General features: G+C 43.9%; 2 protein-coding genes across 7 annotated transcripts in view; both read left to right on the top strand.

Annotated features, from left to right (window-relative positions):
* The window catches only part of gkup (glucuronokinase with putative uridyl pyrophosphorylase), a 68647-nt gene extending 64469 nt beyond the window's left edge, over positions 1-4178 (top strand). For all 6 annotated transcript variants that reach the window (XM_085967775.1, XM_085967777.1, XM_085967776.1 and 3 more), the window contains one exon: positions 706-4178. In XM_085967775.1, coding sequence (XP_085823901.1) covers positions 706-774 — 69 coding nt within the window. In that variant the 3' untranslated portion in view covers positions 775-4178. The remainder of the gene's footprint in view (positions 1-705) is intronic.
* Positions 4179-6355: 2177 nt separating this feature from the next.
* On the top strand, positions 6356-20660 carry tex12 (testis expressed 12). Its single transcript, XM_085967784.1, has 5 exons — positions 6356-6462; positions 10064-10132; positions 17634-17745; positions 19949-20000; positions 20084-20660. Exons 2-5 carry the CDS (start codon positions 10070-10072, stop codon positions 20229-20231), a joined length of 375 nt encoding a protein of 124 aa, XP_085823910.1. The 5' UTR covers positions 6356-6462; positions 10064-10069; the 3' UTR covers positions 20232-20660.
* Positions 20661-24436: the final 3776 nt, after the last annotated feature.

Genomic DNA, 24436 nt, shown 5'->3' on the forward strand with positions numbered 1-24436 from the left:
AAGTGCCGGGCTCGCGGAAAGCAGCCGGCAATGCCGCGGGGGAGGGGGGTGGAGGAGGCCGGGGAAGGAGGTGCGGGCAGGCGGCCGCCGCAAAAGCGGCCGGCCGCACCTTCCGCTTTAAAGCGCCCCACTAAGGCAGCAGGACGGCCCCGTTTTCTGGTCGCTGTTTGCGGCCGCTTCAGAGGAGGCGGCCGCAACTAAATATGGGGATCGGCGCGGTTTCGGGGCGGAACCGGGGCACTGCGCACACCGATGACGTCATCGGTGCCGGCGCAGCGCTAACGGCTACCGCCGCCAATACCGCTGCGCTGAATATCTGCGCAAACTCATTTTTGGCGCAAAATCACCCTTTAGGCGTTAACTGGGCGCAAAGCTGGCAGCGCCTTAATGAATTTCTAGGCCTCTGTGTATTGAGCTGGATCAGTTGCTGGGGTTATGAGTTAAAGAAGAAATGAACTGAACTCATTTGTGTTTTGAGGAGCATTCAGAAGCAAGCATGCATCACCAGTTTAAGGCAACAGTTAAACGCCAATGGGATGAGTAGGCGTTCAATGGATTGTATCGGCATAATCCCCTGACTACACTAGTTTTGCAACAAACTCCTAGCCAGTTATTGTTCTCTGTTCATTATTATCTTATTTTACTGACGGTCTCCTTAAATTGGGTTTGATTTATTACTGACGTGGGTTTCCATATTCTTTCTAGGTCGAGTTAAAGAAGGCTTTCCAGGAAGCTGGATTTGTTATCTGCAATGTTGTTCCGTATGATCCTTGAGTTTTATTCAAGAAATGACAGATGAAAATTTCTACTTTTTGATAATGACAGTATTAATTGTAAATAGCAATGTTAGTAGGAAATTAGGTTTAAATGAACAAATTCAATAATAAAATGATTCCCTTAGGCTTGAATTAGAAAACTACTATAATCGGTACAATTCATTTAAATGTTATTAGTTCAGTGTTCTAGAAAATATTGTATCTTGCAATGAATTAGTAGTCATAGTTGCCTGATGTGGAGTAATGGTCAGACAACGAGTGATGCCACAGACATACACCATGATAAGACATTGGAGCCCAGACTGTAACCAGTATACAAATTCCCAATTTCATAAAGGCTTGTAACAATTCACCAGACTGATAAATTTTAGCATGTATATTATATTGGTACTGCCTCAAATTTTAAATACACTACGCTGTACTAGAGCATACAGACAATAATGGATACATAAAAGCAAGTTACAAAGCTTTAGATGACATTATAAAAGTGGTTGAGAAATATCATTTGAACCCGCAGATTAGATGGCAGCCTTGAATGCAATTTTTTTTAAAGCAGTATTTATGTTAGTGACAACTTCTTAACACACAGCATCCTCAATGCTGATTGTGATCAGCAAAGGCATTAATGTCCTTGTGATATCACCACTGTAAAGTTACCTTTTTAAAATGACTGTGAAGTTGGCTGCTGCTACTTACTGTCTTCAGTATACACTATGTATGTGCTAGCGCACCATCAAACTTACTGGAGTTCCTTCACAAGGGCCGACACTCCATTCACCCTGAACATAACAGGCATGAATGATTTATAGCGCTATCGCCCACTTGTTCTGTTGCTAATAATAACACTGGTGAGTATTAGTGTTTGGTATTCCCAGATGACAAATACAAGATACTCCTGAATGTACCAGCCCTAACTTTGTCTGGCGTCTTTAGTGGGGAACTAGCGGGTAAGTACACCAACTTCACGCCATTACATTGATTTCAGCGCCGAGTCTATCGGTGAGGACGGTTATAGCGCAACCTGTGGAGGAGCAGAGTATCTCCGACAGCAACTTCCGGTTTTCCGCGTTTAACCACACATGTGTGTACTCCGGAAGTTGCTGCCCGATTTACTCCATAACACTGAGCGCTGACAGCCTCATCATTATTAACGCAAAACTCACACCAATGGGGTTCAGATGGCAGCCATCAGATGACAAAGATTAGAAATCCCTTCAAGGCCTCTGTTTTGTTAATACAGTATGTAAATTTTACGGGGTGCTTCCATTCATCCTTTGAGACTAATAACTGCAGCAGCACTTTAAATTTGTCAAGAAAGTATTTGCCATTGATTTACCTGTGACTTCTACTGCTGGTACATTGGAACCGTCCATGTGTATAAAGGAACATGCCTCCTATAGAACAGACCAAGACTATCAAAATTAATTCGAGAGTGTCAATCAATCCAGTCTGGGTTTTAAACTCGGGTTCCAGTCAGGACTTTGGGGGCTAGAAATTCATCACAGGCAGTGGCGCAAACCGGGCGGTATCGGATCAGCCGGCCATTGAAGGCATATTCAGTTCTATTGCAGTTGGTGGAACTGAATTATCAGGCGCTGCGTATAACGGGCAGCCGATCCAATCCGATATCGCCCGAGACGAATTTCTGGGCCCAGATGTGTTATCTAGCAGAGTGTGATGGAGCATCAAGCTTTTCTAAAGTTTCCACTACTGTTTTCTTCATGTGTGTGGCAAACAAAATTTTATAGTACAGTGCAGAGGTTGTGCTGCTACAGGGGCTCAAAAATAATCCGGTGCCGTTGCTGTCCCGGGTCCCGCACCCTCCGTGATTGCGATTTCCCCCACAGCCCCCCCAAGCAACTTACCGAGCTGATGGCAGCTCTGGCCTGATTTTCAGTCTTCAATGCGGCGAGCTGCATTGGGATGCCTGTTTGGTGACTGGCAGCTCGCCTGCCAAATTTAAATGCCAAAATCATGTTGGTTTCTTCGCCACGGGATTGGGTGGTTGACCAGCACACTCCGCCAGTCGATCGCCCAAACATCAAATCTACCCCACTGAGTTCTGGGTTTTCACATTTATAAAAGAGTTCCTGTAATGCATTGACAATACTGTGATATTATGTGCGGATTGCTCTCATATATGATCTTAATAATGTAAGCTAGAGAGAGTTGCATATCTTCATGGTACTTGCTCTCTTTTGCATCACTATATCTGGTACAATTATGTTGAGGTGCTGATTGATTAATTTGTTTTTCTATGATGGATTTAACTGTATTTTTTAATTACATGAGAAAAAAATATATAACTATCTGAAATTTTTTACATAGTCTGTCAAAAAGCTGCCTTGTCTTTTATTTGAAACTTGAAATATCAGAATTTAATTGTACACCTCAATTATGATACACAAATTTATGGCTATTGCATGCTGAATCATTGTGTGTACTGAATACATGTGTGAAATTTGTTTGTTTTTTATAGCCCATAGCAAATGGAAGATATGTAAAATAAAGTAAATGTTTGAGCTTCCTTTCCCCAATGCACTGCCTAGGCAGGTATTGAAATATACACCTGGGTAGGTTCCAGCTTCATAGAATGAATAGAATCATAGAACGATTACAGCACAGAAGGAGGCCATTCGGCCCATCACGCCCATGCCGTCTCTTTGCAAGAGCACTTCAGCTAATCCCACTCCCTCGCCCTTTCCTCGTAGCCCTGCAATTTTTTTTCCTTCAAGTACTTATCCAATTCCCTACTGAAATCTGTTTATAGAATGATACAGCACACAAGGAGGCCATTCGGCTCATCATGCTTGCACTGACTCTTTGGTAGAACTAGCCAACTAATCCCACTCCCCTGCTCTTTCCCCCCATCCCTGCAATTTTTTTCCTTTCAAGTATTTATCCAATTCTCTTTTGAAAATTACTATTGAATCTGCTTCCTCCGCCCTTTCAGGCAGCGCGTTCCAGATCACAACAACTTCTGTAAAAAAAAGTTTCCTCATGTCGCCTCTGGTTCTTCTGCCAATTACCTTAAATCTGTGTCCTCCAGTTACCGACCCTTCTGCCACTGGAAACAGTTTCTCCTTATTTACTCTATCAAAATCATTCATAATTTTGAACACCTCTATCAAATCTCCGCTTAACCTTCTCTGCTATAAGGAGAACAACCCCAGCTTCTCCACATAACTGAAGTCCCTCATCCCTGGTACCATTCTAGTAAATCTCTTCTGCATGCTCTCCAAAGCCTTGACATCCTTCATAAAGTGTGGTGCCCAGAATTGAACACAATACTCCAGCTGGGGCCGAACCTGTGTTTTATAAAGATTTAGCATAACTTCCTTGCTTTTGTACTCTGTTCCTCTATTAATAAAGCTAAGGATCCCGTGTGCTTTTTTAACAGCATTCTCAACTTGTCCTGTCATCTTCAAAGACTTGTGTACATACACCCCTGGGTCTCTCTCTTCCAGCACCACCTTTAAAATTGTACCATTTAATACATATTAGCTCTCCATATTCTTCTCACCAAAACGTATCGCTTCACACATCTCTCTTAAATTTTATCTGCCATGTGTCTGCCCATTTTACCAGTCTATGTCTTCCTGAAGTCTGTTACTATCCTCCTCATTGCTGACTTCAGTCTGTGCTGAGTTAGCAGGTGTCAGTCAAGATTTACAATTGCCCTCAATGTTCCTGGATTAGTGAAAATAAATATCTATTTCAGATTCCACTCTTACGTGTGTCGGGGTTGGGTGAATATAGGATTGAGCTTGGCTGTGATGTCTCCTAAGGTCTAGTAGTTTGCGATCTAGGCTTACCAATGAAGAATGGTTACTCTAGTGAGGTGTCAGTGTTCTGCTGGTACCTGTGGGACCATTCCCCAGCATAAGTTAACACCTTGAGGAGAGAAGGGGAGAAAAACAATGGAAAATGTTTAATAACAAACTCAATGCCATAAACTACAAGCAAAGAAATTCAATCACAACATTGCACAATACTTGAATGCGTGATGCAGGTTCTATGTATACCATACCAACACTTCTATAAATGCCGGCATGGACTGGTTGGACCGAATGGCCTGTTTCTGTGCTGTATATTCTATGTAATACAGAGTGACGATGGACAATGTGATTGACCTATATCAACAATGGCGTCACAATAACTATTGACATTGCAGCCATCCTGCACCAACAGAGTGACTATTGACACATGTCCAGCCTGCACTATCGATGGTGTCTCAATGATTATTGACATTGCTCAGTTTAGGGTTAGGACTAGAGGTTAGAGTTGGGGTTAGTGGTTGGGCCAGACTAGGTTAGGATGGCAGTTTTCCTTCCATAGGAACAGTAGGCCATTCAGCCCCTTGAGCCTGTTCCACCATTCAATTAATGAAAGAGCAAATAAACTTGCATTTATATAGCACCTTTCACGACCTCAAGACGTCCCAAAGCGCTTTACAGCCAATGAAATACTTTAGAAGTGTAGTCACTGTTGTAATATAGGAATTAGATCATGGTTGAACTGTATCATAACTCCATTTACCTGCCTTCGTTCTGTAACCCTTACCTAATGAAAATCTATCAATCTCAGTTTTGAAATGATCCTTCCCTAAAGGATATTAGTGAACCAGTGAGGTGTTGTGTGGCATTGCAACAGCTTCATGGTCACTTTTACATACCAATTTTTTATTTCCAGATTTTTTAAAACTGAATTCAAATTCTCAAACTGCCATGGTGAGATTGAACGTGTGTTCGCTAGGTTATTAGTTCAAGCCTGGCTTAGTTCAAGTTTAGGGAAGGAATTCCAGATCTTAGGGCCTCGGCAGCTGAAGGCACGGCCGCCAATGTTGGAGCAAAGGAAATTGGGGATGCTCAAGAGGCCAGAATTAGAGGAGTGCAGAGATCTCAGAGGGTTGTGGGGCTAGAGGGTGGTTACAGAGATAGGGAGAGGGGTGAGGCCACGGAGGGATTTGAAAACGTGGGTGATAATTTTGAAATTGAGGCACTGCCGGACCGCCAGCCAATGTAGGTCAGCGAGCACAGGGTGAACGAGATGGGTGAACGGAAAGCACTGACAAATAGTGTTTTTCAAATGAATAAGAAAGGTTATGTATGAAATAGAAAAAGAGGGCAAAATATGACGTGAAAAACCAAATTAATCTACATAACATAAATCCAAGTTGTTGTTGCTGCAACACAAGCCATTACATGGGATGCCAATCCAAGATGGCGCCAGCTTCTTCATTCCCGGCGACAGCGAGTCCTTGAGAGGGGAGGGGCGGGGTTTAACGCCACGCATGCGTGCAGCCCTGCTGCCGGCGTTATGAGCGTGGTTTTAACGCCACGCATGCGTGCAGCCCTGCTGCCGGCGTTATGAGCGTGGTTTTAACGCCACGCATGCGCGCTGCCCTGCCCTTGTGCGCCCACTGGGATGGGGAGGGCATGGTTTTAACTCCACGCATGCGTGCTGCCGCACCTTCGCCTGCGATATGGGCGTGGTTTTAACACCACGCATGCGTGTGTTGCCTTGCCCTGCCCTGCCCTGCCCTTGCGCGCGCGGTGACAGTTCGGTTTGAATTCCCGCTCGCGCGCGCGGGGGGGTGCTGGGAGTGCGCGTGCGCTGTCGGCGAGCTCCCGCTTTTTTGGCGCCGTCGCCTCGCGTCAGTTGGAAGAAGCTGTCCGACCCTGAGGCAAGGAAGGGCTGCGATTGCCCTCTGCGTTTTAAAAAAAATATTTTAACGGGTCAGCTAAAAAGAAAGGTGCATAGAGCTTTTTGCAGTCATTTGGATGATCTGCGCTTCTCTAATTCTGCCCTCTTGAGCATCCCTGATTATAATCGCTCAACTATTTGGCAGGGGTGCCTTCTGTTGTTTAGTCCCTAAGCTCTGGAATTCCCTGCCTAAACCTGTCTGCCTCGCTATCTCTCTTTCCTCATTTAAGACGCTCCTTAAAACCTACCTCATTGACCAAGCTTCTGGTCACCTGTCCTAATTTATCCTTATGTGGATCGGTGTCAAATTTTTTGTCTTAACATACTCCTGTGAAGCGCCTTGGGATGTTTTACTACGTTAAAGGCGCTATATAAATACAAATTGTTGTTGTAGGTTTAAAGGTTACAACCTTTGGTCCACTCCCAAGACTGGATGAGAGGACGTGATGGTGGGGGTCACCATGGCTTTGGTTCCTCATTGACCCAGGTTGGCTCCTGGTCTTTCAACACCTCAGATTTAAACCTTCCATCCTGGTGTTTAAATCATTCCATGGCTTCATCTCTTCCTATCTCTGTAATCTCTCTCCAGCCCTATAACCACCAAAGAACTCTGCTCCTCTGGGTCTGGTCTCTTGTGCATTCCCCTTACCTTCGCCGCATAATTTGGTGGCTGTGCTTTCAGCTGCCTAAGCCCCAGGCTCTTGAACCCCCTCTACCTCCATATCCTCCTTTAAAACCCTCCTCCTTTAAGTCTGTCTCTTTGACTGAGCTTTTGGTTACCCCTCCTAATGCCTCCTTCTTTGGCCCGGCATCCATTTTCCTTTGATCGTTAAGCTGAGACGTTAAAACGTCTGCTCTCTCAGTCGAACGTAAAAGATAACATGGTACTATTTGGAAGAAGAGCATGGGAGTTCTCCCTGGTCTCCTGGCCAGTATTTATCCCTCAACCAGCATCGCTAAAACAGATTGGGGGAAAAATTGGGTCGTGCCCCCTTTGGGGCGCTAGCTTCGCCTCTGAAAAAGTTAATGCCTCCGCGCCGTAAATTGAATGGTAGCGCCCCAATCAGGAGGCAGAGTGCTACTGGAAGCGTTCCCCTCCCTCTTGGGGCGCTAACATTCAATATTGCGGCGCTACGTGCAACAGCGCCATGTGCGTCGGCCTCCCTCAGGCCTCCCTCCCCTGATTAAAGGGAGGGACCTAGCTCACCGGGGGCCTGCTGGACCACTGGGGAGCAGAGTGCCGAGCTGACCGATTGCGGCCGGCACCCCGCAAGAGGAGGCAAAAGGGGGCAAGTGCTGGCAGGCGGCACCTGCCCTTTATTTAGCGCCGCCACAGCTGCAAAAACACCACCCTGACCCTGTTGGATATATCGTCCGGCGGTAGGTCAGGGGGCGTGACCGAAGTTTGCGACTGGGGCGCTGCGCACGGCGATGATGTCATTGCCGGAGGCACAGCGCCACGGGTCGCTACCAGCTACCACCGCCGCTAACCTCCCGCTGAATTTCACGGGAGGCGTTAGCTGCGCCACACCCGGGCACGAGGTGCTTTGCTCCCAGGGTGCTAATGGGAGGCACAAAGCAACCCAATTTTTCCCCCATTGTCTGGTCATTGTCACATTGTTGTTTGTGGGAGCTTGCTGTTCGCAAATTGGCTGCTGCGTTTCCTACATTACAACAGTGACTACACTTCAAAAAGTACTTAATTGGTAATAAAGCGCTTTGGAACTTCCGATGGGCATGAAAGGTGCTATATAAATGCAAGTCTTTCTTTTTATGCCCCTGAAGCACCTTGAGTTATTTTTCTCCTTTAAAGGTGCTCTAGAATGGCCAGGTGTTGATGATGCTCTCTGTTGCTAATGAAAGTTATTGGAAAAACCTGCCTCCTTAAGACAGAAATGTGAAGAATGAGCTTTTGTTTTTATTTCAGACATTTAAGCTCCAGTTCTGCGAAACTTCACACTACTGAGAGAACACCATACTCTCCTTGTATAAACTACAATCGGGAATTCAAAGTTGCATGCCTGATTTGCAGGAGTAATGAGGCAGTGCTGTAAGCATGCATGAGCTAAATTAAAATTGAATGCTTATTAAATAAAATTCCACACTGAAACCTCATGACTTCAGGCAATACTCTGCGTACTTTGCCAAAATAATGTGTGCAACTGCTCAAAGGCCTCACCAGCTTTGGATGAAATCCAGTTTATTTTTAGCTGGGGTTATTGCTCAATTTCTGCACTGAACATCTTGCATAGATTATTTACTTGTTCTGCCTTTTTGCAAAACATTTAACTTCGTCAGACTTTCCTGGGGTCTAGGCAATTGTTGCAGAATAATAACTAGCATGCAGCTAACCAAGTTAGGAGGATAGGAATCCCTTTAGCTGTTCCCATAATGCTAAATCAATTGGATGAAGAATGCTGGGTCATAGGGGCACATCTTCAGGTTCAGTGAAATCTCAGGTCGTATAGTCATTACGTGGTTGACTCTTTTAATGCCCTCAGGGAATTTAGGGATGGGCAATTTATAGTACCTTGCAAATGTTGTCCACATCTCAAGAACAAATAAGAAAATAAACTATCAAAACCCAAGGATCTCTGTACAGACTATGCCACTCCTACTGATTGTGTGAGAGGAGATGTACCTTTGCTGCCTCTGCTTCATTGCAGAGAGAGGGACAGCTATGTCATCTGCTATGGCATGAACCTCAATGAGTGCCGGTTATTCCCATATTTGTTAAGGTTACCGGAGCGCAGCATTCAGCTTCTATACCACAGAATTTTTCCAGACCACTGCAGGGGTCAACTGCCAGATAAGCCAGTCTGTAGTTTGTAAGAAAAAAACTGACAGATGTCAGGAGAAGCACCGTTACCACTTTCACAATAGAAAATAAAGGAAGAAAGACTTGCATTTATAGAATGCCTTTCATGACCACCGGCTGTCTCAAAGCGCTTTACAGCCAATAAAGAACTTTTTGAAGTGTAGTCACTGTTGTAATGTGGGAAACGCAGCAGCCAATTTGCGCTCAGCAAGCTCCCACAAACAGCAATATAATGACCAAATAAATTGTTTTTGTTATGTTGATTGATGGATAAATATTGGCCAGGACACCGGGGATAACAATAGGCACCAATTGGAGAGGACGCAGAACTTTTACCATCTGACAAGGTTCCCAAGAGTCCAGGGCCATTTGGCATTCAGGCTCCACATTAACCCAAATAGTGTGTAAAAGCACCATTTACTGCGTCACTGAGCTATTCACACAATAAATACACCATTCTTTCTAATCCCTATGGTGTGCTAAATATACCTGGGATAGCAGGAGGATGTTGCCATTAGCTTCATTACCCCAGCCTGAGGAAAGGGAAAAAAGTCAGCAAGGCTTCCCACTTCTGTTTAGTATTGAACAAGTTCTGATGGAACTAAGTCTGTGGATGTTGGTTGGAGACAAAACTGAAATTTTACAACCAATAATAAAATAAGGAGAAAGTTAGGTTCTAAGCATTTAAAAATGCAAATATCAGGTATTGTTTTTACTACTGGAATAGTAGTTAATATCCTAAACATTTTTTTCATGCGTTTAGAGTCAGATGTCAGCTGTTCCAGTCAAAATTGCTGATACTAAAGGAATAAAGCGTAGAAAAGAAATGGAGGTATGTCATAGAGTCATAGAGTTTTACAGCGCAGAAAGAGGCCCTTCGGCCCATCGTGTCTGCGCCGTCCATCAATCCCTGTCCAGTCTAATCCCATTTTCCAGCATTTGGTCCATAGCCTTGTATGCAATGGCATTTCAAGTGCCCATCCAAATGCTTCTTGAATGTTGTGAGGGTTCCTGCCTCTACCACCCTTTCAGGCAGTGAGTTCCAGCTTCCAACCACCCTCTGGGTGAAAAAGTTCCTCCTCAAATCCCCTCTAAATCTCCTGCCCCTTACCCTGAATCTATGCCCCCTTGTTATTGACCCCCCTACTAAGGGGAAAAGTTCCTCTTTATCTACCCTATCTATGCCCCTCATCATTTTGTACACCTCAATCAGGTCCCCCCTCAGCCTCCTTTGCTCCAAGGAAAACAACCCCAGCCTGTTTAGTCTTTCTTCATAGCTGAGGCGCTCCATCCCAGGTAACATCCTGGTGAATCTTCTCTGCACCCTCTCCAAAGCAATCACATCCTTCCTATAGTGAGGCGACCAGAACTGCACACAGTACTCCAGCTGTGGCCTCACCAGCGTTTTGTACAGCTCCATCATAACCTCCCTGCTCTTATATTCTATGCCTCTGCCAATGAAGGCAAGTATCCCATATGCCTTTTTAACCACCTTATCTACCTGTTCCGCTGCCTTCAGGGATCTATGTACATGTACACCAAGGTCCCTCTGACCCTCTGTACATCCTAGGGTCCTACCACTCATTGTGTATTCCCTTGCCTTATTTGTCCGTCCAAAATGCATCACCTCGCACTTTTCCGGGTTAAATTCCATTTGCCACTTTTCCGCCCATCTGACCAACCCGTTAATATCGTCCTGTAGCCTGAGGCTTTCCTCCTCGCAATTTACCACCCCACCAATTTTCGTGTCATCCGCGAACTTACTGATCATACCCTTTACATTCTCATCCAAATCATTAATGTAGATCACAAACAGCAAGGGACCCAGCACCGATCCCTGAGGTACCCCACTGGATACAGGCTTCCAGTCACAAAAGCAACCTTCGACCATCACCCTCTGCCTCCTGCCACTCAGCCAGTTTAGGATCCAACGCGCCAAGGCCCCCTGGATCCCATGGGCTCTTACCTTCTTGACCAGTCTCCTATGCGGGACTTTGTCAAAAGCTTTACTGAAGTCCATGTAAACCACATCCACAGCATTTCCCTCATCCACACACCTAGTCACCCCCTCGAAAAATTCAATCAGATTGGTCAGACATGATTTACCCTTGACAAAGCCATGCTGACTATCCCCGATTAATCCTTGCCTCTCCAAGTGGAGACTAATTTTGTCCCTCAGAATTTTTTCCAATAATTTCCCTACCACAGATGTTAGGCTCACTGGCCTGTAATTCCCTGGTTTATCCCTGCTACCCTTCTTGAATAATGGTACTACGTTAGCTGTTCTCCAGTCCTCTGGTACATCCCCTGTGGCCAGAGAGGTTCTGAAAATTTGTGTCAGAGCCCCTGCAATCTCCTCCTTTGCCTCACACAACAGCCTGGGATACATCTCGTCCGGGCCTGGGGATTTATCCACTTTTTGGCCTGCTAAAACCGCTAGTACCTCCTCCCTCTCGATGCTAATATGTTCAAGTATGTCACAGTCCCCTTGCCCGACTTCTATGTCTACATCGTCTTTCTCCATAGTGAACACAGAGGCAAAAAATTCATTTAAAACCCCACCTACTTCATCTGGCTCTACACACAGCTTGCCACTTTGGTCCCTAATGGGCCCTACCCTTTCCCTGGTTATCCTCTTGCCCTTAATATACTTATAAAACATCTTAGGATTTTCCTTTATTTTGCTCGCCAGTGTTATTTCATGGCCCCTCCTCGCCCTCCTAATTTCCTTTTTAAGTATGCCCCTGCACCTTTTATACTCCTCTAGGGCTTCCTCCGTCTTTTGTCTTTTGTAACTGCCAAAAGCCCCCCTTTTTTTCCTAATGCATTTTTGTATATCCCTTGTCATCCAAGGTTCCCTTTGCTTGTTGGTCCCACCCTTGACCTTTACAGGAACATGTTGGTGTTGTACTCTCTCTATTTCCCTTCTGAAAGCCTCCCACTGTTTTGATGTGGATTTTCTTATAAGTAGCTGCTCCCAGTCCACTTTGGCCAGATCCTGCCTTATCTTATTAAAATCGGCCTTCCCCCAATTTAGAACCCTTATTTCCGGGCCGTCTTTGTCTTTTTCCATGACCACCTTAAATCTCACCGAATTATGGTCACTATCGCCAAAATGCTCTCCTACAGACACTTCCACCACCTGCCCGGCTACATTCCCTAGAATTAGGTCCAGTACCGCCCCCTCTCTTGTAGGACTTTCTACATGTTGGCTCAAAAAGCTCTCCTGGATGCACTTTAAGAATTCTGCACCCTCTAAGCCTTTCACACTCTGACTATCCCAATTTATATTGGGGAAGTTGAAATCCCCCACTATTATTACCCTATTATTTTCACACTTTTCTGAGATTTGCCTACATATCTGTTCCTCTATCTCCCCCTGACTGTTTGGGGGCCTATAGTACACTCCCAGCAAAGTGCTTGCCCCCTTTTTGTTTTTAAGTTCTACCCATATGGCCTCATTAGAGGAACCCGCTAATATATCATCCCTCCTTACAGCAGTAATTGACTCCTTAATTAATATTGCAACACCCCCTCCCCTTTTACACCCCCCTCTGTCTCGCCTGAAGATTCTATACCCCGGAATATTCAGCTGCCAGTCCTGACCCTCCCTCAACCATGTCTCCGTGATAGCAACAATATCGTACTCCCATGTGTTCAACAACAACTTCAGTTCATCCACCTTACTTGCAAGACTCCGTGCATTAAAATAAATGCCTTCCAGCCCTGCCATATTCCCTTTTGCCTTCACATCTTTGCTCTGCCTTCCCTGCTGACTTGTTTTTTCCTCCGTACTTGGCTGTACATCACCCCCTACTATAGCTCCACTCTGTATCCCATCCCCCTGCCGAGTTAGTTTAAAACCCCCCAGCAGTGCTAGCAAACCTCCCCGCAAGGATATTGGTTCCCCTCTGGTTCAGGTGTAAACCGTCCGACTTGTACAAGTCCCACCTGTCCCAGAAGCAGACCCAGTGATCCAGGAAACTAAAGCCCTCCCTCCTGCACCATCCCTTTAGCCACGCATTCATCTGTTCTATCTTCCCATTCCTATACTCACTAGCACGTGGCACCGGGAGTAATCCAGAGATTACAACCTTTGAGGTCCTGCTCCTTAATCTTGCCCCTAGCTCCCTAAATTCTTGCTGCAGGACCTCATCCCTCTTTTTACCTATGTCGTTGGTACCAATGTGGACCACGACCACTGGCTGTTCACCCTCCCCCTCCAGAATGCCCTGCAGCCGCTCAGTGACATCCTTGACCCTGGCACCAGGGAGGCAACAAACCATCCTGGATTCACGTCTACGGCCACAGAAACGCCTATCTGTTCCCCTTACTATAGAATCCCCTACCACTATTGCTCTCCCACTCTTTTCCCCCCTTCCTGGGCAGCAGGAGCACCCCCAGTGCCAGGAAGTTGGCTGCTGCTGCCTTCCCCTGGTGAGTCATCCCCCTCAACAGTATCCAAAGCGGTATACTTGTTTGAAAGGGGGATGTCCGCAGGGGTTCCCTGCACTACCTGCCTGCCTTTGTTGCTCCGCCTGATGGTCACCCCCTGTGCTGCCCTACCCTGAGGCGTGAACAACTCGCTAAACGTGCTATCCACGAGCCTCTCAGCATCGCGCATGCTCCAAAATTCATCCACCCGCAGCTCGAGCGCCGCAATGCGGTCTACAAGCAGCTGCAGCTGGATGCATTTCCCGCACACATGGTCGTCAGGGACACTGGCAGCATCCCTGACTTCCCACATGGAGCAAGAGGAGCAGAACACGGGTCTGAGCTCTCCTGCCATGACTTACTCCTTTAATTAATTAAAAAATTTATTCAATACCCCAGTTACAGGTATACTCTAGGGTGCTTTATTTACCAACTATCCCCACTACACCACAGAAATTTAACACCACAGAATTTAAGCTTGTATTGAAAAAAGAGAAATACTCACCAACCAATCACCTACCTGCTCCCTGGTGACGTCACACACTGATTACTTTTTACCTCTCTCCCCGCTGCTGAGTTGGTAAACCTCGCTGGTCGCGCCGGTTTTTATACCGGGCTCCTCATCACGCTGCTCCCTGCTCCGAGTGCTCTGGCCTCGCTGGTCGCGCCAGTCTTTATACCGGGCTCCTCACCACGCTGCTCCCTGCTCCGAGTGCTCTGGCCTCGCTGGTCGCGCCGGTTTTTATACCGGGCTCCTCATCACGCTGCTCCCTGCTCCGAGTGCTCTGGCCTCGCTGGTCGCGCCGGTTTTTATACCGGGCTCCTCACCACGCTGCTCCCTGCTCCGAGTGCTCTGGCCTCGCTGGTCGCGCCGGTTTTTATACCGGGCTCCTCACCACGCTGCTCCCTGCTCCGAGTGCTCTGGCCTCGCTGGTCGCGCCGGTTTTTATACCGGGCTCCTCACCACGCTGCTCCCTGCTCCGAGTGCTCTGGTCGCGCCGGTTTTTATACTGGGCTCCTCACCACGCTGCTCCCTGCTCCGAGTGCTCTGGCCTCGCTGGTCACGCCGGTTTTTATACCGGGCTCCTCACCACGCTGCTCCCTGCTCCGAGTGCTCTGGCCTCGCTGGTCGCGCCGGTTTTTATACCGGGCTCCTCACCACACTGCTCCCTGCTCCAGTATGTATATGGTAATATCAACGTTCACTTAAAGGGATAGATTTTTGCCAGAAACGTCTAGGTGTTAAATATTGGACGGAGAGGATTGTCCGCCTGATTTCTGCTCCATTAATTTAAATGGAAGCCATATCGGGCAGGTTCTATTATAAGCATGCAATCCTCCCGACTCAGTGTTCCTCTCTGTGGTCTCGCTAACCAATACTTTACACCCAGTCAGTACAAACAAAAATCTACATCATTGGTTTTTGCTTTAGCTATAAATAAAGTAGTTTATTAAATATACATTTCCAGTCAAGCAGAATAGGTGGTTGATATAACTGAATGTCATAGTTCAACTCTTTGCAGTTCATTCACCTTTGTGGCAGTTGATCATTTTTACTAGGTACTGTGCACTTCCATCATTCAATTTAATTTACATAGTATTTTCACTTTTACATGTAATTCATAAAATATTGTTGAGAATCAAAACTTGTATATCTCGGGTAAATCCTTGCAAAAGTAATCAATATTCTGCTGTCTCATCTTCCGATTAGGCACTTTACAGCCTTCCGGACTCAATATCAAGTTCAACAACTTCAGATCATAACCTCGGCTTCTATTATATTTTTTATCCACACTTTTGGTTTGTGACTTTTCCTTTTTTTCTCTCTCTCTCCCACATGGCAGCTGTCTCTCACTCTGCCAGCGCATTTCGCACTTCATCTAGAGCCATTGTGTTTCTTTACCTGTCCTATTACTATCTCGTCCCACCTTGACTATCTCTTAATGTCTCTTCTTTCATCCCCTCCCCCATTTCCCAGCCCCCAAACTGCCTTTTGTTTTATTTCCTGCCTTTTCTCTCAGTTCTGTAGAAGGGTTTCGACCAGAAACGTTGCCTCTGTTTCTCTCTCTACGGATGTTTCCTGGCCTGCTGAGTTTTTCCAGCATTTTCTGTTGTTATTTCGGATTTCCAGCATCTGCAGTATTTTGCTATCGTATTATTCTTTGATTAATTGTGAGGGAAACCATTTTATGTTCCCATGTACGTGCTTGGACTTAAAAGTAAAGAGAAATAGCTAACGCGGCTGGTATACCATGTTATGAAGAAAGGCAATGCCTGAAATGTTAATTTTGCTTCTCTTCACAAATGCTGTGCCTGACTAGCTTAGTGTTTCCAGCATTTTCTGTGTTTTATTTGGTATCTCATGTTTAGTTTCAACATGGGATTCAGTCTGTAAGAGCTCAGAGAGTCAAGTAAAGTTTTTCATTATAGACTCAAGAAAACTGCCGTGGGATTTGAACTTTTATTGCTTTGGAATAGATGCAAAATTAATTTAAATACAGTGTTTGTTATGTTTATCTGTAGATTGGTTCTTCTATATATTTATACGTCTTAATAAATATAAATTTGTAGATTTTAGCCTGAGTTATATGGTCTGATTAGGTGTTTTCTGCTGGTAAGGTGAGATCTGGAGCACATGATGTGTAGGTCATATTATTTCATGTGTATATTCCAGTGGTAGAAGAGTTGATCCTTTGATAACACTATCCCAGATATTTCACACATGAAGGCATGTTTTGGTTAATAGGAAGCCTAGAACACAATTAGTGAGTATTGGGAAGTAACCCGAATTATAACACAAGGCACTCCAATTCACATGTAACACAGTCCACCTCAGTGTCTTTAACTTTGTTGCCAAGAGATTCTCTTCCACTTAATTGATTGCTTTGCAATCCTGAACATCAGAATAAAGTAATTGACAGCTTATGTTTAAATCCTCCTCCTTTACTTCTGCATCACCAGATCTGAGACAGAAAGAACTACAGCTCTCATGGAGAAAGTGTTACGTTTGAATATTTAAACACTGATACTTCCCATTGGGAAGCTTCCCAATTAGGTAATCCTTTCTCTGATGATCCTGATAAGGAAAGTGGACTGTCAGAACAGTCTGTATTTGAACTGAAATATAAGGATTCTAGACAGTTAGACTTCTAAAGGAAGGAAAGTTCTCTCGGGGTATTCTTTAGATGTTAGCAGCCTGTCATTAAACGTGGGAATAATTCTCACACCAAAGATTGAAACAGATTCACTCTGTGGCCCAGATGACTCCTTGCTCTGTCAGTTATGCCTCACTTTCATACATTGAAGTCCATTCTGACCATATTGCTAAGTTAATGAACGCACTGGATCAAGAGCTAGAGCTGCTGCAGTTGTTATGCTGCTTCATCTGCTTTGTTTATTTGATCTTGCAGACATGCAGGCGAGCTGCTATTGCTTCCTTCACTAGTTACTTTGAGTGAACAAATGGAAGTTCTAAGAAACTAGCAAAACTTCAAGGTTATTTTGAATATGACTTAAAGTGGGAGAAACTTCATTCTGGGGAACATGTTATTTGGTGCATAGATCTAATTATTGTCCTTTTGCAGGCATAACCCCTCCACCCAAAATATAGACCTAACTGTGTTCCCAAACATTTGACTGTTACTTTAAATTATCTCTCACAATCAGTAGGCCAATTCCACTCACATTCTCATGCTTGTACAGACTGATGTAATTCCACATCAAGCTGTACTGCCTAATCAGCTGCTGAAAGAAGAAAACGTTCCATTTGTATAGCAAATCAAAAAATCTGTTGCTGCTATCTTTGCGTTGTTGACCCAAAGTGATAAAAAGTGGAAAGTTCTTGCTGTATGATGCAGAATTCAAGAGTATGGTGTGTCTTTGCGTCTTTTACATCACAGAATGAATATTCTGAAACAACTGTTCAAACCAAAAGACATGTGGCCTTGGCTTCTGCTTCAGATGGAGGAGGGTTCTCTTGTAATCCAGGATCAGTGGAAAAAATCCTGCAAGGTAATACTGCAACATATGTAAACCTTCACTGAACATTATTTTTAAACAAGTCAAATTTATACTATCTCTTTTTGAATGTAACTGGACTAACTCACGTTTCTACTGATACGTTATTCTCAAAATTTAAAGAGATTAAACTGTTAGGGGCAGATTTTTTTAAGCCTGCTCAAAATTCATAGCACAAGTATATCTTTCACATTTCACTATTGCACTGTTCAAAATGCTTGCAGCATTATTGAAAAAAATTGTAAGGTAACCTGGATACGGGATTGTTACACTTGATTGTGAGGTGGGAATTGCAAGTTCCTGAACTGGACCAGCAGTTTCTGAAATGATTTTACAGCTTTTATATCGATTTTGGGTTTTTCTGCTAGTTTTTCCTTGGGTTCAGCATCACTGGCCACGCCCAAAAGCGACAGCACATTGTCTACAAACAAGAGGTGCGCCTTTAGCTGCTCAATACAGTCCTCACCACTTACACCATCCACGCTTATCACGAGCAGCCGCCTACATCGTGCAAATACCGCTAACTATTTGCCATTACCATAGGAGTCAATTACAAAGGTGCCTTTTATAATGTATTGAGCGCGCTGACTATTTTGAGCAGTTCAATAAGTACATACCTTGTACTTAAAAAAAAAACTCTGATGATTTCAAGCAAATTTGGGTCTACAAGCCATTTACAGTGGGATTACCTTAGTGATGAGATTCTGGAGGCAACTGCTAATAATTACAAGAGGCAGTTGCTAAGTGGAGACTTCCTGTTTTTTTAAGATACAGGTATGTTGGCTACCTCGCTTTTTTGTTTCCCCATCTAGTGATCAAATCGCGTTAACATCAACATGCCCGCTATAAGTTGTGGAGACTATCTAGATAAATACAGTGAGACCACGTGCCGATCAAAGAGCCCTCATCGTTGTACTCCAACTTATTGGATATATCATGCGCCACAATGTGAATTTATTGACTGCTACCATATGAGTCCTCTGACTAGGCTTTTACCCCTGACGTCTTTAGACTGACTAGTGAGCTGAGGGCAGGCTGGCAATTATTAACCTACAATTTGCAAATCCTGGCTACGGAGTTGTCTGTCAGAAATTACAAAGAATCATGGGCCTGCTCCTCTCAAACTTTATTCGAGCCTTCAACTTAGATCTCGCTGTCAGTCAGAGCTACTGTTTTAGTACGATCTCCAAGATGTGAATAACCTATGATGAATATCAGTTTGACATTGAGTAGTAACTAATTTTAAACCTGTGACTAGTTAGAAAGAATTCAATAAATAATCCACTGTAGACAAAAAGGCATCATATAAAATTGGTCACAGCTCGGTTTAAAAAAATTGAATGGTGGACTATCATAGTGGAGGTTCTACAATACCAGTGAAAAACAGAATTTTTGCTTATAGAAATAAATGTCTTTTACAGCAGAATAAAAATTCTAAAGATGGCTGTGAGGGCTTGTGTAGCACAATGAAGCATGAATATCTAGCATTTCTGAGTGATGGAACACAGGTTTAATTTCACACTCTACTGACTTCTTGAACTCAGCTGCTTTTTCAATACAAACAGATATTTTTGTTTGTGTGCATTCAGGTCTGATTTACTAAATTTTTACAATTCTGCATTCCCAATTTTTGTATCTCTATTCATTGTGGTGGCTCAATAGGGGATGCATCTGAAATTTGCTGGTTGTATTTTTGAAATATGGTGAATGGTGGTTCAGAAGTTAGTATTTATCGATGGTCTTTGGGAAGTGAAATTCAGTAATGTACATGTTGGAGTTTACTTCTGTGAAACTGAAATTAAATTTAAAATACATATAAATAATATTTATTTTTGTGAAGATATTTATCATTTTTCAGCCATAGTTGTGATACAAGACTGTAAGAGACAAACATTAGCATCATGCAATAGCTTTGATAGCATGCTTTTAAAAAAGGTCTGAGGCTATCTCGAATTTATACCTTACTGTGGTTGGAAATAATTTAATATAAAATCTCACAAATCCCTTCAGCTGAGAGGAAGCAGTTTAAACGACGAATGAATTGATTAAAAGAAGATACATTGGAAAGCAAAGAGAGAAAGTACAACAGTTTTCCACAAATACATTAGGATAATCAACCATTATTGAAGATTGTACAGAATTGTACTTGTATTTAGAAAACTCTGTTTTCAATTCCACCTCTTGTGTTTTTCAACAGATGTCAATGAAGTAGTTAATATCCTGCTGTCTACATATACAGAAACTTTAAGGTAACTATTTTCAATCAATTTAAACATGACACTAATTGATATTATTCATAGTCTAATAAAATCTTTCTTGCTACTTATATAAGTCAAAGAACAGCAGTGAATGCCAAGCATGTGCAACAACTTAACACAATCCTGGAAGAAGCCAGGGCCATGGAAAGATATCTGAAACAGAAGAAAGAAGGTCTCAGGCATAAGCTTACCATGATTGCTAATGCCCTTCATACAGAATGATTATTTTCAGTTTGACATTACATTTTGACAGCATATGAAATAAGAGAAATTCTATAATTTTGAACCCATTAAGAAATAACTGAAGCAGTGTTTAAATTCTATTAGATAATTACCCTTTTCCATGTTGCTTATTCGTTCACCTTTCGTGTTTAAATAATCCTGTTAGGAGATAAGATTGGAAAGTAACATTAAGTCATGGTGTTTCCCTAAGGTTTGGTAACTAGAGGTTAGATAATAGGAAATAGTATGAAAATCCAGTTTATTCCAGAAAGGAGAATCTGATAATTCACAAGTGAGAAAGTCAAGTTTATGTTGTGGTCTTCCTCATGAGAGAATAAACTAGTATTCCACTAGCCTTTGATGTTTCATTCTGTTTATAAAATACATGTACAGTTAATTTCATTTTAATAAAATACGCAATGCATTTTACCTACTTTTATTCAATTTTAAGTATTCATTACATGCACAAAGGGAGAATTAATACTCCTTGTTGAGTGAATTGGCATTACTCATGGGAGATGCTGAACCTCCCTCTATCTAACACTGAATTATTAGTGATTGATTACTCACCTGTAATTCATCAGTAACATTACTACTGTAACTACTTTTTCCATAATGTGTGTATCTTTTGGACACTGCGTGCAGTGGGTTATGACATTTAGTGCCCAGGGGTATGGTGTTCTTCTGATTGAACTGGTTACTCCTTGCTAAGAATCGAGAACAATCCCAAAGTGCCTCCCACTCCAGAGACTTCAGCACACAACGCTAGGCTGACACTTCAGTGAAGTACTGAGGGAATGCTGCGCTGTCGAAGGTGTCGTATTTCGGATGAGACTTTAAACCTCTCGGGTAGACGTGGAAGATCCCATGGCACTATTTCGAAGAAGAGCAGGGGAGTTCCCCCTGGTGTCCTGACCAACATTTATCCCTCAACCAACATCACTAAAACAGATTGGCCTAGAAATTCGGTGGGCTGCGCCACCAGTTAGCGCCCAAAGAGGGCACTTAGTGGGTTTAGTGCCACTGGCCACGCCTCCCGTGAAATTTAGAGGGTCACTAATGGCGGCGTTAGCCTGTAGCGCTGCACCGCCACCAATGACGTCATCGGTGTGCGCAGCACAGCGCCCCGCTACCACCCCGATCGCGATATTTGGTAGCGCCCCCCGCTGTAACGCCGGTCGCAATTTGCGACCGGTTCAGGTGGGCCTACCTGCGGCGGTAGAGGTGCTAATTAAAGGGGAGGTGCGGGGCGGCCATTTTTTTTGCTGGCCGCTTGCCAGCACCACCTCGCCCCGCCGTCCCCGGCTTTCTGAGCCCCCCCCCCCCCCCCAACCCCGCGTTGTGCCGGCTGTGTCCCAATAGCCCGGCACTTCTCCTTGGTGCCGGGCTCTTTTGCCGGCACTCGTGATCTCTGATCGCGCTGCTGCAGGCCCCTCCCCTTTAAGAAGGGGAGGAAGGCCTGCAGTACCCGGCACGTTGCGCTGCGATTTTCAGTTGCAGCGCCCCAAGAGGGATGCGGGGCACCTCGAGCAGCGCCCCACTTCCATTTGGGGCGCTGAAACTGAATTTCCGGCTGGCGCTCGCGGCTCCATCTGGGGCGGTACTTCCGGTGCCCAGGCGAGACTGGCACCCCAAACGGGGCGCCACTGAATTTCTAGGCCATTATCTGGTCATTATCACATTGCTGTTTGTGGGACCTTGCTGAGCGCAAATTGGCTGCCACGTTTCCTACATTACAACAGTGACTACACTACAAAAGTACTTAATTGGCTGTAAAGCACTTTGGGACATCCTAAGTTTTTAACATCACACATTTTCTTATTTTTCAACCCTTCTGTTTTACTTATATCAGGAGTATTATTAATTCCTATACAATTATCTGAACTTGGATTATTTATATCTCTTTTTGCAATCTGGCCTTTGCTATCATTCCTCCATTTTTTCATCTTTAGTGTATTATTAGTTTTACCACTATTTCTAGCTGAATCCTACCCCCCACCAACCCTCTTTATTGGTTTAACGTCCTTTCTACAGTCCTATTTATACTTTTAGCTAGGACCTTGGTCCCAGGCCAGTTCAGATGCAGCTCATTCTAGTGATACACGTCCTTCCTGACCCAGTACTGGCGCCAGTGTCCTGTGAAACGGAGCCCCTCTTTCCTATACACATTCGCTTAGAAACATAGAAAAATATTGTCTAAATTGCCTTGAAGCCTCTTTGCATCCTCCTCACAACTCACAATCCCACCTAGTTTCATGTCGTCAGCAAACTTGGAAATATTACATTTGGTTCCTTCATCCAAATCATTGATATATATTGTGAATAGCTGGGGCCCAAGCACTGATCCCTGTGGTACCCCACTAGTCACCGCCTGCCACCCCGAAAAAGACCCATTTATTCCTACTCTCTGTTTCCTGTCTGTTAACCAATTTTCAATCTATGCTGGTATATTACCTCCAATCCCATGTGCTTTAATTTTGCACACTAATCTCTTATGTGGGACTTTATCAAAGGCCTTCTGAAAATCCAAATACACCACATCCACTGGCTCTCCCTTATCTATTCTACCAGTTACATCCTCAAAACACTCCAGTAGGTTTGTCAAACACGATTTCCCTTTCATAAATCCATGTTGAATTTGTCTAATCCCGCTGATATTTTCGAAGTGTCCTGTTATCACATCCTTTATAATAGACTCTAGCACTTTCCCTACGACTGATGTTAGGCTAACCGATCTGTAGTTCCCGGTTTTCTCTCTCCTTTTTTAAATAGTGGGGTTACATTTGCCACCCTCCAATCTGCCGGAACTGTTCCATAATCTATAGAATTTTGGAAGATGACAACCAATGCATCCACTATTTCCATGGCTACCTCTTTTAATACTCTGGGATGCAGATTATCAGGCCCTGGAGATTCATCAGCTTTCACTCCCATTAATTTCTCCAGCATTATTTTTTTTTACTACTACTAATTTCCTTTAATTCCTCCTTCTCACTAGACCCTTGGTTCCCTCGCATTTCTGGGAAGTTATTTGTGTCCTCTTCCGTGAAGACAGAACCAAAGTATTTGTTTAATTGCCCTGCCATTTCCTTGTTCCCCATTATAAATTCTCCCATTTCTGACTGTAAGGGACCTACATTTGTCTTCACTAATCTTTTTCTTTTTACATTCTTGTAGAAGCTTTTACAGTCCACTTTTATGTTCCTTGCAAGTTTACTCATACTCTGTTTTTCCCCCCTTAGTCAATCTCTTGGTCCTTTTTTGCTGAACTCTAAACTGCTCCCAATCCTCAGGCTTGCTACTTTTTCTGGCAACTTTATATGACTCCTCTTTGGATTGAATACTATCCTTAATTTCTTTTGTTAGCCATGGTTGGGCCGCTTTTCCTTTTGTGTTTTTGCTGAAAAGAATGTATAACTGTTGCAATTCATGCATTCGTTCCTTAAATGTTAGCCATTGCCTATCCACCGCCATGCCTTTTAATGAAGCTCCCCAATTATCATAGCCAACTCACTCCTCATACCATCGTAGTTTCCTTTGTTTAGATTTAGGACCCTCGTTTCGGATTGGACTTCTTCACTTTCCATCTTAATGAAGAATTCTATTATGTTATGGTCACTCTTCCCTAAAGGACTCCGCAGAACAAGATTATTAATTAACCCCTTCTCATTGCACAATACTCAATCTAGGATAGCCTGTTCCCTAGTTGGCTCCTCAACGTACTGGTCTAAAAAACCATCTCGTACACACTCCAGGAATTCATCCTCCACAGTATTATTGCTAATTTGGTTTGGCCAGTCTATATGTAGATTAAAGTCTCCCATGATTACTGTAGTACCCTTGTTACATGCATCTCTAATTTCCTGTTTGATGCCGTCCCCTACATTACCACTACTGTTTGGAGGCCTATAGACAACTTCCACCAATGTATTCGGCCCCTTGGTGCTTCTTGGCTCCATCCAGACTGATTCTACATCTTGATTTTCTGAGCCAATATCCTTTCTCAGAATTGCTCTGATTTCATCTTTTACTAACAATGCCACCCCACCTCCTTTTCCTTTTTGCCTGTCCTTCCTAAATATCGAATATCCTTGGATATTCAGCTCCCAGCCTTGGTCACCCTGAAGCCATGTCTCCGTAAATGTAATTATATCGTATCCGTTTACATCTATTTGCGCTGTTAATTCGTCTACCTTATTACGAAT

Source organism: Somniosus microcephalus, chromosome 26 (genome assembly GCF_052327205.1).
Source record: "Somniosus microcephalus isolate GS21.2 chromosome 26, FLI_Smic_1.0, whole genome shotgun sequence".
Classification (NCBI taxonomy): domain Eukaryota; kingdom Metazoa; phylum Chordata; class Chondrichthyes; order Squaliformes; family Somniosidae; genus Somniosus; species Somniosus microcephalus.

Bases quoted from the DNA above. Each gene is read 5' to 3' on its own strand.
- tex12 (XM_085967784.1), top strand. From the start codon at position 10,070: ATGTCAGCTGTTCCAGTCAAAATTGCTGATACTAAAGGAATAAAGCGT. The intron at 10,133-17,633 runs GTATGTCATAGA...TTTACATCACAG, and splicing joins AGCGTAGAAAAGAAATGGAG to AATGAATATTCTGAAACAAC. The intron at 20,001-20,083 runs GTAACTATTTTC...TACTTATATAAG, and splicing joins ACATATACAGAAACTTTAAG to TCAAAGAACAGCAGTGAATG.